The 15,712-nt window shown below is 37.0% G+C and overlaps 3 protein-coding genes across 3 annotated transcripts; 1 reads left to right on the top strand and 2 right to left on the bottom strand.

Moving 5' to 3' along the window:
* Positions 1–3,519, bottom strand: LOC112517332. Its single transcript, XM_025124729.1, has 6 exons — positions 3,378–3,519; positions 3,206–3,275; positions 3,001–3,106; positions 2,335–2,433; positions 2,105–2,230; positions 1–1,024 (listed from the first exon to the last, which is right to left on the bottom strand). Exons 1-6 carry the CDS (start codon positions 3,517–3,519, stop codon positions 128–130), a joined length of 1,440 nt encoding a protein of 479 aa, XP_024980497.1. The 3' UTR covers positions 1–127.
* Positions 3,520–6,400: 2,881 nt separating this feature from the next.
* On the top strand, positions 6,401–7,111 carry LOC112516786 (putative protein TPRXL). The gene has a single exon (XM_025124019.1). It carries the CDS (start codon positions 6,401–6,403, stop codon positions 7,109–7,111), a length of 711 nt encoding a protein of 236 aa, XP_024979787.1.
* A 2,762-nt stretch (positions 7,112–9,873) lies between these two features.
* On the bottom strand, positions 9,874–15,484 carry LOC112517299 (ras-related protein RHN1-like). Its single transcript, XM_025124688.1, has 8 exons — positions 15,286–15,484; positions 13,780–13,857; positions 13,029–13,196; positions 12,793–12,841; positions 11,488–11,561; positions 11,265–11,358; positions 10,337–10,451; positions 9,874–10,006 (listed from the first exon to the last, which is right to left on the bottom strand). Exons 1-7 carry the CDS (start codon positions 15,325–15,327, stop codon positions 10,351–10,353), a joined length of 606 nt encoding a protein of 201 aa, XP_024980456.1. The 5' UTR covers positions 15,328–15,484; the 3' UTR covers positions 9,874–10,006; positions 10,337–10,350.
* Between the last annotated feature and the right edge of the window lie 228 nt (positions 15,485–15,712).

Here is a 15,712-nt window from a genome sequence, read left to right as displayed (position 1 = left end):
TAACATAACAGATTTCTTAACAAGAAGTATCATAAAAACAAAACCACCATTCTTTCATAGAAGAATAACAGCAGATTTACAGATTCATGAAACATCAAACTGTTCAAAACACAAGATTGGCAAAATCCTAACGTTTTCCCAACAAACGTTTGCGTGCAATCAAACGTCTAGAATTCAAGCTGCCCGATGTTTCCTCCTCACTATCTTCGCTATCCAACACAATCACTCCCTCGGAATCACACAATCCTTCTTTTTCTTCCAAAATCCCGTCATCCGATCTTTCACCATCATGTTTTAAACCACTTTTACGTAGAATTTCGGCATCTGCTGTCAAATTCAAGTCATGTGTGTGCTTTTCTTCGAGTACTTGAAGTGGTTTTCGTGGTAGTTTTGTAGGATTTGTATTCATACCCTTTTCCCCGAGTTTGCCTTTACTTCCTCCCGAACCCATGTTCCACTTCTTGTCATTTTCTCTATTCGGGGCTACGCTTGAGAACCCGAAAGATGGTTTTTTACCCGTCAAACCTAGCTTCTTTCGCTTGGGGTTACTCAAGCAACTTCTATCAGTGGCTTCCTTTTGAATCTTTAGATCATTATGTGCAGAAAGCACAGAAGAAATCGGGTCATCAGTTCTTTTGATGGAAGCCAAGATTTCAGCTTGTGTATTCTTGCCAGAAAGGCAGAGTTTTGTTGAGCTAACAACTGTTGGTTTGTGATCCTGATGATGATCGAGTGGCTGATCGGGAAATTGATCATAGTGGTTGGTAGAAGATATTAGAGGGATGCTTTGAGGGTTCATTACATACTTGAATTGCGTGTCTTTTGAATCTTGTTTTCGTTCTTGAATTTGCGACTGGCCATGGATGGTGTTCGAAGGTGCCTCGTTCATCCTCGTGTCAACCTCCTTCGTGTTTGATCCAGAAGCATCCAATGACAGTTTTCGATTGGTCCCGGAAAGCTTTTTAAGATCAACAGCATACTCGTGTGTATCAATCTTCGCTAGTTCGGTTGGTTTATCTTCTGTCTGCAGGAAGTAAAAACTAAAACATTAACACAACTATTCATTGTTCACATCATCAATTTCCACTTGTTTTCTGGTGTTTGGATTCTTAATATCTAATATTTAAGAAAGCCACTAAAATTTTTCTGAGAAATTGTCCAAAATAGCCAATCAGACCTCCCCTCCTCGCTTTAAGCCACATTTTCAAGAAATTGATCGAAATTGCCTGAGATTACAACTTGCATAGCCCACTTTTTCCAATAAAATAAGAAAAAATATACATTAAGCAAGTTGCATAAGTGCTACTTGCATAACCCACTTTTTCCAATAAAATAATCAGAAAAATTAGATATTAAGCAAGTTGGATAAGCGTTGCTTGCCTAATGTGTACGTGGTTTGTTTGTAGACATGCCATCTAGACATTACGCAAGTGGCACTTGCACGACTTATGTAATGTTCAATTTTTCTGATTATTTAGTGCCCCTGCTTGGAAATTTTTATATCTCAGGTTGAACCATAGTTGTTAAAAGAACACCTAGGCTCTAAGGCTCATAAGGGTCAAGGTCTTGGCCTTGGGTTTTTTCAAAATCAAGGCAAGGTGTATTCACGAGGCTCACTAAGGCCCCGCGCCTTGCCTGAGACACCTTGTCGGTCTAGGCTCGCCTCGAGTTATTAAATACCAAGTCAAACCCCAATATTGAATAAGTTTTCTCATCTTCTTATTTTCTAGATGTCTTAAAAAAAAGAGATTAAATAGATGATATAAGTCAAACCCTAATATTAAACACCTCGTTCTTATAACTTCAAGCTCCTTTCTCTATAAATACCCAGACCTTAAAACTTCTCCCTCATGGCTCGTGCTCTAAACCCTTCTCCCTTCTGCCTTTATCGAAGTATTGTTGGTTGCTGCATTGAAGGCTTGTCCTTGCTACATATTTGAGTTGTGTGTAACTGTGTGTGTGTATAAACTTTTTTCTTATAAGATGCGCCTCACATTCCTGAGGCCCGCACCTTGTGCCTAGGCCAGGGACCCTTCGCGCCTAAGTGTACCTTGAGCCTTTTAACAACTTTGGGTTGAACACAAATAAAGCAACACATGCATACCATGCTTGAATCTGTAAGAACCTGAAGCCCAGCATGATTTGGACTTGCTTCTGACCGGGCATGTTTTTCAGTCATAGATCGCGCCTTCTGGTCAAAGACTTGTTTGTTGTATTTATACTCCCTACTCTACATTACAGCAAATAAACATATAGTGATCAGTACTTATATAACACCATGTGTATGTATTGTTGACAAAATTGGTCTGAATTACTTGCAGCAAATTTACTCACCGCTTCACACATTAGACCATCATCAGGGTTGGGTTCACTCAATAACAACCCAATGCTCGTTAGAACAGTTGAAATGTTTAAAGATGGCTGCCATGCACCCTGATTCAATATTGAGTTAGAGATTCAGACTACCATTTAAGACAATTCGTTTTGCCCCGAATGGAGACTATATGGCTAAAAGTCGCAAAATCTAGATAGATCATATATACATAGGAGTTGTAAACCTGTTAACAGTTGTGAACCGGGGGATAAAGAAGAGTGTGCTATGTATCTCGTACATTCATGGGTTATTCATCATGAATGTGTATTAATTTATCATGGTGTATCATTTATTATGAATAGGTCATGAATATTCACCTTCATTGTTCAAGATGAATGTGGACAACTGGGGACACGTGTCATGCTTTCTTTTGTCCACTGTTCACAACCGAACACGGGTTTGCAACCACACCCCCCCCCCTCCTCTGTGTGTGTGTATATACACACACACATATATGTAACAATGAACTAATGGGTATATTTAGCAACTCTGATACTATCTTCAGACAGGATCCAATCACAGCAAAACAACCACAGCTTTGATTCCAGTTTTCCACATATCAGTTAACAGTTTTCTTGAAGCAAAAAAAATCATCAATCTGCTTAGCTTAAGAAGTAAGAACTCACCTTTGGAGGGAGGTTAAGAATATCGAGACAGATTCGCCCTCCTGTATCAATATTTGGATGATATATAGGAGTGCTAAATGTTACAATCGGTGGCTGAAAAGGGTACCTAAAAAATCACCCAAATCCATCTACATCTTTCACACAGACAAAACAACAAACACTTGGTCTACATAACAAAAAGAACCCTTCAATCATCGATCATTACCTTTCGGGTATCTGAACCTTTATCTTAAAAACCCCCTTTTCATAAACAGTGCCTTCAGGACCCTCGATCTCTGTTACAGAAACGAAATTAACGATTATTTAAGCGTAGAAAAGTGGCAGATGCATTATGATGAATAGAAGAATGTGGATAGGAGTAGATGTGAAGTACTTACGGGCATCAATGGCGGTGAGTGAGAAGGAAGAAAGATCGGAGGTAGGAGAGAGGGTAGGGAAAGAAGCGCCGGGAGGTGGATCGGTGATGAGGAGTTTAAGTTCTTTTTGCATTCGGAGATTGAGTCTTGCGGCTTGAGCCATTATCGATTTCCACAGCTTTTCCGGTGATTGATTGTTGAATCTTCGGTTTTTACTTGCCAAATATTCTAGACTTCAAATTTAAGCTTTTGGAGGTAAAGTTTAATGGCGCGCTTCATCAAATGCTATTTTAACTTCAAATTTTGGTGTCTCATTGGTTTGAGCTTTTTAACTCTAAAAGTCAAAAAGTATTAGGAGATCAAAGATTCAAATTCAAAGAGAAATAAAAGTTCTTTTATGACCACGAAGGTTCAAATGCGGTGACTCTGGACTATCTGCAAAGCAGGTGGTCACCTTGTAATTAGTCGGCTCGCATAACGGGTTAGATATACAGATTAATTAAAAAGTATTTATTAATGACTTGTAAAATAAAGGTTAGAGGATGTTTACTACTTGGTTACTGTCTCTTACCAGATAAGAGGTGCTTATCCAGTTGTAGATGAAGCTATTCACCACGGCTTTGTTTGTTTTTTTAGAAAAAAAAAAATTCTTATTAGCCTCTTATGTCTTATTCGTTAAGAGATAGAGTCATTCAAACTGTTTGTTTTTCCAATTTTTCAGAGGCATTTGTATCTTATTATCCTCATATCTGGTAAGAAGTAAACGAAGTTACGAACCTCTTATTTGCCTCTTATTATTCTCGAAACCTTTAGTAACGACATTTCTCAATCGATTAATCGTAATCGATCGTTTCTCCCAATTGATCAATTATCAAATTGATCCCTACATCTCTCCGTTGGTGAATTCTACTACGATTTAAATGTGTTAGATACCTTAGTGGCATATTTTTAGTTTTATTGAATGGTAATTATATAATTCAAATATAAATTCCGTAATTATAACGAATAAATATGTGAAATTGTATAGATTTATTTATAAATTCAACATTATAATTTTTAATTGGTAAAATAGACAATTTAAACAAATTCAGACAGTAATCAGTTTGCAAAAACAAACAGTCTTATTGATTCAGATTTCAGACTTCAACACAACCTCTTATTAATCAGAAGTGAAATAAGACTTCAGGCTTCAGCAGCTCTTACAAAAACAAACGTCACCCAAGCCTCACTTAAGAAGGAGCTAGTCATTGAATAGTGCTAATTCAAACCGCATTCTTATCTCGTCCACATTTACCTAATTTATAACGGTCACAGGGACGGATCCATAATTTTTTTTAAACGATGACACTATTTGACTATAAGAAAAAAAAATATAAGGAAAAAATTTCAAATAGTGGCACCGTTTGACTATAAGAAACAAATATACAGTTTTTTTTTCAAACGGTGGCATCATTTGACTAAGAAAATGACACTAACAAGATTGGAACTTGGGTCAAGGGTGGAATAAAAGCCTTGCAAACGAACTTTACAAAATAAAATTTGTTCTCATTGTAGTTTCAAAATACACACGGTAGCACACAACAAATTAATACAGTTGCACATTTCACGAACCTAATTTTTTTTTACTCTACGACGGAGGAATAATATAGTGGCACATGCCACCGTATGCACCACTATAGGTCCGTCCCTGAACGATTAATCGTTCAAACTTAACATCACGTGTTAGTCTCGATAATCTGTTTTTAAAATGTAATATCTGATATTTTTGATTTAATAAATCCTTTTATATTGTCAAAATAAATTCTAGACCAATGTGCATATACCCAAATGAAGTAATATCACCCACTTGGTAAGAATCTAGCTCAAGATTGTTACTTTGTTAGGTACAAAATTTAAGTGATTTTCCATTCACTTTTGTGGTGTTTGGTTAAGGGAATTATATCCCTTTTAATCCCCATAAAATATTTGATTTGAAAATTTATGAAAAACTGTACTTCGGACCTAATCCTACTTAAATAATTTCAGTTCATTTTCAAAACAATTCAATCATTGTCGTGACTTACCAGTGCTACTTGACAACATGTTGACCAAGACTCTATCGAATTTCGACCTTTTAAACCCACAGATAACTGTCATTGGTTTGTAAACCATGGATTCAACCATTGCAGGAGTGAAGGGAAACGGTTCAAGCAGGGTGAGGGTGGGAATGGGATGAAGCTCGACCTGTATAATCATGGGTCTACTTCGGCCATGGTGGATGAGTTGTCGATTTAGTAGGATAGAAGGAAGAAAGAAGAAGGTGTGACTTTTGTACAATAGAGATCTCTACTGAATTGGTACGTAGGACGAGATATGACAAATCAAAAACATGTTGTCCCACTTTTAACTGATATTAGACTGGGACATGACGAGACTGATTAAGACAAATATTGTCTCACCGAATAGGTTGAACAAATATCAAGAAAACGCGACAAGATTGGTAAATTACCAAATTACACATGTCAAATTAAAACCCTAAAACCTTCCACAATTCTTACACTCACCTACTTCACTCTTATTTGTATATTCTAGTCCAGTCCAATACCATCCACGTACCAGATGCACCTTAAGTATGGTATCGTGTTCGAAGAAACAAAATCCAAATATCATCAACTTATCTTTGGGAGACAGGGACACTACGATTTTCCTTCCCCATGATATCCGTGTTACCGATTTGATAGAAGTGCTCCATATGGTGACGTATCCCATGTTCAAAAAAACGATCATCTACGTTATTAACGATAATGATTTTTCGATATCAACCGAATAAAAAATGATAGACTAATGATTGGAAGAATAAGTAATCAAATGATGCAAACAATTCCCCAAGCTTTTGCACCAACCCAAAAGTACTTTTATCCCACTTCACTTACACCCACCATTTTTTACCACCTTTTTCCCGCCAAAAACAACTGTCATCCCCCATTTATTACTGTCATACCACCACCTTCTTTCTCTTCAAACTAACACACACACACACACTACACACAGTGGCTTGGCTAACCATGAAGGCTGCTTCCAATCTCATTATGTGGTTAGCCATGGTTCTACTGGTCAGCCTAGCCATGGTCTTGGGTTTAGTCTTGCTTCTCTTAGCTGAGCTCTACTGCTCTCCCCTCATCAGCCGCTGCTGCTGCCACCACCACCTTCAACCAACCACCACCACCGGAAACGACTCCGATGGACATTCTCAATCCCACTCAGATGCTTCTCCTTCACCTCTTCATAGCCTTACCACTCCTACTGATACTAGTGATGACATAGAAAAACAACTCCATCAGCCGCCGGAAAATCAAGATTCCGGCAGAACCCAACACCAAGATAAGTCTGGTCAAGGTAAGGTGGCAACCGGAAAACGTTGCTCAGGTGATTCTGTTAATGGGTGTTCAATTGTTTACATTTCTAATCCGATTTTTGATGATGAGAATGGAAGGGGAAGTACGGTGGCCGGTGATGATGATGATGATGATAAAACTCCGTTTGAGACACCGGACACCTCACCATCCCGGTTGGAGACGGAAGATTCCTCCGGCGATGAGGAAATATCATCAAGTAGAACGCCGTTAACACCCATGAAAAAGCTACCGGCGGGGGCGTGTACGGTGGCTCAGAAAGATGGCGGTCGGTTGATGGGGGCTTGGGGTAGTGACACCAATAGTAAGAATGATGTTTCTTCTTCTTCTTCATCAACTCCTTCTACTTCCCCTTCATTGTGACTTCCAAATTTAAATTCCAAAAGTAATAAAAATTGCTTATTTCTTGTGAGGAATGGTCTTTGTAACCATGTTTGTTCCCTTTTGTAAACATAGTCAAATATCCGATATCATCGGGGGCAACAAATCCGATATCATCGGGGGCGACAATTTTGTACCAAACAAAACCAACCATGTGTATCAACTGTATCGATTAAGATGGTACCAACTTAATTAGTACTAACTACATTGAAATATTTGCAATTAAAAACCCTAAACATCACACGTGTCATGTGAAAACTCAAAGAGTCACTTGAAAGTTGAACATAATGACAAGTTTTTACATACGTAATTAAAGTGGTACAAAACTGATACCAACATGTACCAACTGTAAAAAGTTGATATCAAACACAGTTGGTTAGTACACGGTAATACCATGACAAAATTTAGGCCACGTGCACCTCACGTGGGCATTTTAGTCTTTTTCTTCATAACAAGATCATCAAGAATGTTAAGAACATCCAAAATTTATGTAATTTCGCAAAAGGATTGTAATGCAAACCATAAATCGAACCAAAATGCACTCACGTGAGGGACGCAGTTCCACTTAACGGAAGGCGTTTAAGGGTCGTTAGGGTGAAAGACCGATTCTATAACAAATGCAAACAATGGAGAAGGATTTGTAATACGAAAAGTATAGCGAAAACCAAAACTTGTTTTGGACATCAGTAATATGGCAAAGACGACTGTGAGACATCAGTTCTGATAAACTTAATGGTCACAATTATTGTGAACGACTGGAATAAACCCAAAGCAAATGGGATATTCCACTATATCCCCAGGACCTCAACCACTATGTTACAACCCTAATAGTTCAGGATCACTTTCTATAAATGAACTTTGTTCCTCCCTTGAAAAATAGAAATTTTTAATAAAGGTGTATCTAATTCATATGAAAGTGACACATGATCTAAAATGCTTATACAATGATATTATGCAGTAAATAATAATCATAAAGTAATAAAAAGATGGGAAAAAAAAACTTCTCTTATATATGTTATTATGTAAGTCTATTTTATAACTTTTGAGTTCTTGTGAGACCAACCTGTTTTCGTAAGACATGTGAGACCACAAAAACAACAATAAACCTTCACAGTAAAGCACTATGAAGGTAAAAAGACACTGAACCTTCACAACAAAAACATTATGAAGGTCTACCTTCAAAGTGTTTTTTGCTATGAAGGTTCAGTGTTATTTTGTAGTCTCGCACGTTTCACGAAAACAAGCCGGTCTCACATGATTTCAAGTCTCCTTCATGTTACATGTTCAGAACACAAGACAAGACAGTACATATAATTTATTGCCTTGAAATTAGACTAGGACAAGATTTGAGTGAGATAAAGGTGCATTTAAAACCCTAAGACGTAAATTACAAAACTACCCATGTCAAATTAAAATACTAAAACCTTCTACGATTCTTTCACAAGTCTACCTCACTCTCACTTATTCAGTCAAGCCCTGCCCACATACCAAAGTACCCTTCAACCCTTGTAAGTTCTATTGGCTTGGTAGTACAATACTAGAATTTAAGGAAATTGACCAAAATAGTCAATCTCCCCGACCAACTTCTCTTTTAGCCACTTTTTTCAATCGAAATTCCCATTTTAGCCCGATTATGCAAATGTCTTGCGCATTTGCGTAAACTCGAATTTTTCAGATTAAAAAAAAGAAAAAAGAATTTTTTTGTGTAAGGATCCAAATTTTTGCATAAAGAATCCTTACGCATATGCATTAAGGTTTTTTTTTTTTTTTTTTTTTTTTTTTTAAGAAATGCTTCTTTATAATTCTAAGGATCGATTTAGCACAGCGGCCCTGATTGCTTAATAAAACTTTTTGAGATAATTATTAGGTTTTTTTTTTTTTTTTTTTCTTTTCAAGAAATAAGTCATTACGCAAATGCGTAAAGACGGGCCATCTTAAAAAGAAGCTTTGAAAAATGGCTAAAAGTGAATTTGATTGATGGGATTGACGATTTCGGTCAGTTTCCATAGAATTTATAGGGAGGATTCAACCTTTTCAGGTTTCTAAAGTAAAAAGATGAAAGTGAAAACAGGGTTGTTGTTTTGTTGTGGAAACATAGGAAAGCCAAAACAAAAGTTACTACTGACCTTCTCCATGTGATGCCTGCCTGCCTGCAAACCTTCAACCCTTTCTTTATATCTTGTTATCCAAATGACCAACTTTGACCACCAATCTTGGTCAACAAAATCCACATCTGCATGAAAGACTTGTACTTTACGCATAAATGACGATCCAAACCACTTGGGTTGAGGCGCACCGGTTAAGACTCAGAGGATGTAGTGGAAATGTCATCTTCCCCATGTTCGAATTCAGATGTTGCCAAAGTTTTTGTAGTCATGAGGTTCACCTACGATGCCTCTAGTCAATCATGGTCACCCGAAGGATTAGTCAGTGCATGTAATACCCACAAAAAGACGGAAAAAAATGATGATACATCTGGACATACCTGATAGTCTTGGGAGGTAGGATGCTTATAATACATTATTCCTTTGTTGTACTATATATGCAAATTAATACTCGGTCTGTCTTGAAATAAATGTCCACAATAAAAGACACACAGTTTTAAAAACAACTGCATTTTGCCTGCTTGCTTTTGAGTCTGACTCTACCACCAACAGTAAAACGACTATATATATATATATGTATGTATGTATTATAAGGTTTGTGAATGTTTGTTGCACAGAAAAGGCTACAATAATTAATAGAGAATTAAGTAGCTATGAATTAAGTTGCATTGTACATCATATATATACAGTCTATATATACACGGAATACACCTCAATACGTGCATCGTATTTCAGCTCTGATGTCATGTCCCCCCGTCAAGTAGTCACATTTCTAGAGAAAATATACGATGAACAATTAGCATATAAGCAAATACCCAATAAACATATACGAATTTCTACTGTTTTAAAGTTTTTATGACAAAATGACCTATTTGCCCCTGGCGGGTAAGATGAACGCGGACATGTCCTCTATCTCAGATAGTAGAGCAACTGTTTCCGTAAAAACTCTGTTGTGTGCAAGAGTGTGAGCAAACATTTGCAGGTACTTTTAAATATTTTGGCAAATGGTGAAAACATATTTAAGAAATATGTGACTACTCAAACCTTACGAAATTTATCGAACAAGTAAAGTTTATGATAAACTTGAAAATATACAACTTACAACGGACTGGAGTTTCATGAAGTGCAGCAGAATGAACTTCTTCCTTTCTCTTGTGTTACGCTTTGTAGTTTCATTCCACTCGGATTTGAAGGGGCAGCTTGTGCAACCCTCTTTGCTGCAAAACGAGAGGGTAATGTTGTAAAAAATTTAAAAGTATAATATATATACGGCAAATACTAATCCACGCTCCTCACTTTTAGTGAGGTTTGAAAACTTGACCTCTAAGGAGACTGGCCTGGGCTCTACTGGTTACTTGGGTACCACTGTTGTAAATTGATGCAGCACAAAACCCTGCACCGACAACCTGGCATGCGATCTATATTAAAAAATAGGCTTGCAGCGCCACGTCGCTGGAGCAAGTCACACAGCTCAGTGGCATATGTTTGTAATTTTTTTCGAACTCGTGGTACAAGATTTGCAATGTAAGGAATTGGATCTCGCGACCTATGCAGGTCGTCAGACCAACTTGCCAACCAGCTATTTCGAGAACCGGGTGACCTGGGCTCATGAATCATGATGCCAGGTTGCCACACTAGGTCGTTGAATCCTACAAGTTTTAAGTAACATTCAACTCACGTCTAACTAATAATACATCAATTTCTCTCCCTGTGGAAGTACACCATCATATCGATACCGTTAAGTCCCAGTGTCTCGTTTTATGTGCCATTTTTACTATTATGTATTTGTGATTGTTTTGGATTGCTTATTGTGAATGAATCCCCTGTCTCTAGGAATAAAAAATCCCATAAAGACACGTGTCTTTCCACGTGATTGGTCGACTGGGAGGGGACATGAGATTTGAGAACATAAATTTTTTTATTCCATTCCTAGACCCGTTATTTCCGCATTGTTGTATTGAACTTGTTCACATTTGGTTGTGTTTACGGTGGATGCAATATGAAATGAGATAGTTCATGGAAATAGTTACCTATTTCATAGAAGAGCTCGTTTATGTTCTCGCCCGTTTTTGCAGAAGTCTCAAAAAAATGCAACCCATTTTCTATAGCGTACCGCTTCCCCTCCTGCAACGATCATAAAACACGATAACGTTTGCATACCGCACAAAATATATATGACACAACTAAAGAGATCAATTAGCGGGTAAATGAAAATTAGAAGGTTTACGAAAACACAAATGGATAGTAAAATACCTCAATCTGAACCTCTCTTTTTGTATCCAAGTCTGCTTTGTTGGCCACCAAAACCTTAACCAAATGTGGGTCCCCTGCAATAACATATACCGAGTTCGTTTGGTCTGGTTTTAACCGTATTTAAGGTGCCTTTTGAATCACTTGCTAAGAAGGCAATAAAGGAGAGGAAAAACTGTATTCTTAGGTCCTGTTTGGTTCGTAGGAATGGAAAGGATTTGGAGGCATTTGGAATTCAAATCCATTCCAATCCCGTGTTTGGTTTGCATGATTGCTCGGATTTGAAATCCTTCAAACATAGGATTTTGAAATCTCATGGGGATGGTTGGGATTTCAAGGGATTCGAAGAATTTGTATATAACAATGTTTTGAAATATGTTAAAAATGTTTGTTTTCCAATAATCAATCAATAATAAGGTAATTTAATTATTTTTATAATTGTTTGCAATTTGTTTTACAAATTATCTAAAAAGAATGGAATTCAACTCGATTCCAAATCCTAAAACCAAACACACCAAACATTCCAAATCCTTCCATGAAATCCGATCTCTCCAAACCATTCCATCAAACCAAACTCCCCTTATTCTCTAGCATGCTCAAAGCCGATCCTGAGGTTTTTGGTGCTATTCAAAAGTGCCTCTATTAAAAAAACACAATATTTTTGGGGTTTGCAACAATGTGGAACAATGATGGTAGACCATCTCCAGTTGTTTGCATAATTTCATGCACCAAAGTGGGGTAAATTTTGGTGTAAACAGTAATTCTTGCACCAAAATCGTGTAATATTTGAGTTCGAATCTTGTTGCAAAAGCTTTTCTTTGTTTATTCTAAGTAATGGCAAGGTAGCGGTACATGGGCTTAGTTGATGCCCTTTGAGTTTGGGATGCCCTTGGCTAGAGATGCACAAGGTCCGGGCTTTTTCAGGCATGGGCCTAGACCTTCAAGCCCATTTTCAAAGAGCATAAAAGGCCCGGCAAGTTTTAGGCCCAGACTGGGGTTTTGGGATTCAAAAGGGCCCGATCAGGCTTTTTCATGTCAGGGTTTTTTGGGCTTAATCGGGCTTTTTTGGGCTTAACCAAGCTTTTTCAGGCTTTTCCGAGTCAGGCCTAGGCCCGGGCCACCCCCCAAAATTTTGGTTTGATCAGGCTTTAAGGCCTGGCTTGGACTGTGCTTCGTGCTCAGTAGGTGCAGGCTTTTCCGGGCAAAGCTTGGATTTTTTTGTGCATCTCTATCAGGGCCATATTTCAGGCCACCACTGCCTCCCCTAGGGTTGAGCCTGAACTTGCTATTGTATGAGAGAGAGGTTACCTTGTCTTTGTAGTTCCTCAATCCATTTCTTTGCTCGCTGAAAGGAAACCTGCAGCCAGATGATATTAGTTCTTTTTCTTTTCTTGTGGGGGAGGGGTAGTTATTCACATATGCATAAGGTTCAAATGTGAAGCAAATCAGATGAGAAATTGAAACTGTAATTTCTATCATCACCGTAGAATAGCATGCAATAGCCTCGAAACTAAACAAATGTTTGATCAGAAGCTTGTCATTACCATGGTGGTGATACCATAAATCACAACAGCAGCAGCTGCACCACGATAGTACATTGGAGCTAAGCTATGATAACGTTCTTGTCCAGCCGTGTCCCATATATCAAACTTTACGCTACTTTTATTTATCGATAAAACCTGTGTGAAAAATGCGGCTCCAATCGTGGACTCCTGTCAAGTGTCAAGAGCAACTAACCGGTTACTGGTAGGGGTGTTAATGAGCCGAGTTGAGTCAAGTCGAGTTAGTAAGTTGTTCGAGCTCGGCTCCAAAAAACAATAACAGGCTCGAGCTCGAATATTTTTTCAATGTTTAAGCTCAAGCTTGATGTTCGTTTAACAAATTTGAATTATACATTATACCCAAAAATTCAAGTTTTATAAGCTTGTTTACAGACTCAAACTCGAGATCAATTACCTTGTTTATTGGCTTGAGCTCCATAACTTTGTACTTTAATTATATAATCTATGAGCATATGAACATTTTGGCTCAAAAAAGCGCATCCTCGAATGGCTTGGCTCAACTCGACTCGAAAAATTTAACCGAGCTTTCAAACAAATGAGTCCATTGGTGTTATGAAGCTCGACTCACTAAGTTAAAAGAGCTTTATTTTGTATTCGAGATCGACTCGAGCTCAATAATTATTGAACTCGTGCTAAACGAACTTGAGCATGAGTATGTTAAAAGCTTGAATTGTTAACACCCTCTCGTTACCGGTAATAATAGAGCTTGAAAGTGTCATACATGAAAGCGAACCTGATACTCATAAAATTGGCCTTTTACAAATCTCATAACCATACTTGTTTTCCCCGTTCCCATGTCTCCGAGGAGCACCTGAAAAGACATTATGTCATACTTTAATCGTCAAAAATGTCTAAATGTCATAATATTAGATATAAAAATGGGGCGGGAAAATGTTCCGCCGACCCCGACCGCCTAACCCATCGGGGGCGAATATCCCTGATGGTACGGGAACCCGTTGAGGGAAAAAAGTAATTATGTATTTTAAAATGAAAAGAAAAAGTAAGTTCTTAAATTCCGAAACAAACAAATAAATCTCAAATTTCAAAAAGAAATAATGACATAACCAACCACATATAATCATAGTTCATGAGATGGATGATGGATCTAAAAGTTAAATTATTAAGTAACAGAAAAAAGAAATTAATCTAATTATATCTTAAAAGATATCCATAACGGGAATTATTCCGACCCCGAACCCGCTTCGGGTATTATTTAATTTGTAACTACAAGTGTATAAAGTGTAAGCATTAAAAATAAGTAGATGGCTACACACACAATGTAGCGAGATACATCTCGATTTTAATATTTCGTCTTTTCTTTGTTTCAATCGATGTTATAATATGATTTTATGTGGTTTTGACATGGTGTAATGTTCTTATTTTTAAATAAAATATAAATATGAAGATATGATTAAAAAAATTTGAAAAAAAATATTGATGTTAAACTATTTAAAATTTCTCCCTTTTATGTTTATTTCTTTAATTTTTTTATTTTTGATTTAAAAATATAATTTTTTTATAAAGATAATAATTAAGTATTTTGTTAAAAGTTAATAACTATCTTAATTATATTTTAGATTTTTTATATTTAAAATGAGATGTTTATTCTTTATTTTATTATGTTTATCTGCAGTTAGTTACATAAAACTTTAATAAGTTGTACTTACGTACAATTTACTTGTAATCTTGAATTTTAAGTAATATGCATCAATAAACAGTTGCATAAAACATGGTTTTTAAAAGTTTCAAATTCTTTATAATATAGTATAGATTTTTAAGTATTATAATATCTACGATTAAATTCAAAAATAGAAAAGTATTAAAGATTGTATAATTTACAAAGACATTGATAGTTGCTCTAAAGGTGTCTGGATTAATATGTTTGTATAGATAAAGAAGTTTTTGTTTGTGAGGTTTACGTGTAAATATCGAATAAGCAGCCACTTTCTATATCATGCATAGCTTAAGCTCGTTAAGCTGCTAACAATCGGTCCGCAGCCCAGATAGTCGGATCAAAATTTAGGATTCGAATAGAGTTTCAAATACGAATTATATGAACATAAAATTTAGTAATCTATGGGAGCAAGAGGGCACAAATCATCGATGAACCCTAGCGCGAAAACCCTATGATGACAGAACATGTCCTTGCAGTACAAATCGAGTAATCAATGCATATGAAGATTCATAACATGAATTTTGAAGCGTGAATGTGTGTAAAATCCAAGGAAGAGGTACCTACCAGCTTTGCTTGTATGTTCTTACTGTTGTTGCCTCCCACCATTGCCAGATTGATATAGAAATTGACGGAAATTTCGACGCAGATCAGAGGGGGAAGAATCCTAGAAGAAAAATGATGATAATGGCGAACAAGTTGAAATGTTTAGGTATTTCGCTTTTATTTTTGAGTATCGACTGATACTCCACGTCAATGGCTGTCGCTACCGGCTTTAGAATTCCGATTCTTCAACGGAAACGTCCCTCCGGTCAAATTTGAGGTATCCCGACGGCGTCGCCACGTCGGTCAAAAGGGGAGTTGTTGCGTGTGAAAAAGTTAGAGTGAAGTATGGATTTGGGCACCTATTATTTGGGATATTTTATGAAATTGGTCCTTTTAACTTTATTTATTACAAAATAGGATTTGTTGTTTGCGTTTTTATGGATTTGGT

Source organism: Cynara cardunculus, assembly GCF_001531365.2.
Source record: "Cynara cardunculus var. scolymus isolate 2C chromosome LG 8, CcrdV1, whole genome shotgun sequence".
NCBI lineage: Eukaryota > Viridiplantae > Streptophyta > Magnoliopsida > Asterales > Asteraceae > Cynara > Cynara cardunculus.
This window is presented reverse-complemented; position numbering and strand designations above follow the sequence as displayed.

Bases quoted from the DNA above. Each gene is read 5' to 3' on its own strand.
- LOC112517332 (XM_025124729.1), bottom strand. From the start codon at position 3,519: ATGGCTCAAGCCGCAAGACTCAATCTCCGAATGCAAAAAGAACTTAAA. The intron at 2,434-3,000 runs GTGAGTTCTTAC...ATATTGAATCAG, and splicing joins TTCTTAACCTCCCTCCAAAG to GGTGCATGGCAGCCATCTTT. The intron at 1,025-2,104 runs GTATGCATGTGT...TACTTCCTGCAG, and splicing joins TTCTTACAGATTCAAGCATG to ACAGAAGATAAACCAACCGA.
- LOC112516786 (XM_025124019.1), top strand. From the start codon at position 6,401: ATGAAGGCTGCTTCCAATCTCATTATGTGGTTAGCCATGGTTCTACTG.
- LOC112517299 (XM_025124688.1), bottom strand. From the start codon at position 15,327: ATGGTGGGAGGCAACAACAGTAAGAACATACAAGCAAAGCTG. The intron at 11,359-11,487 runs GTATTTTACTAT...TGATCGTTGCAG, and splicing joins AAAGAGAGGTTCAGATTGAG to GAGGGGAAGCGGTACGCTAT. The intron at 10,452-11,264 runs GTAACTATTTCC...CTCGTTTTGCAG, and splicing joins CGAGCTCTTCTATGAAATAG to CAAAGAGGGTTGCACAAGCT.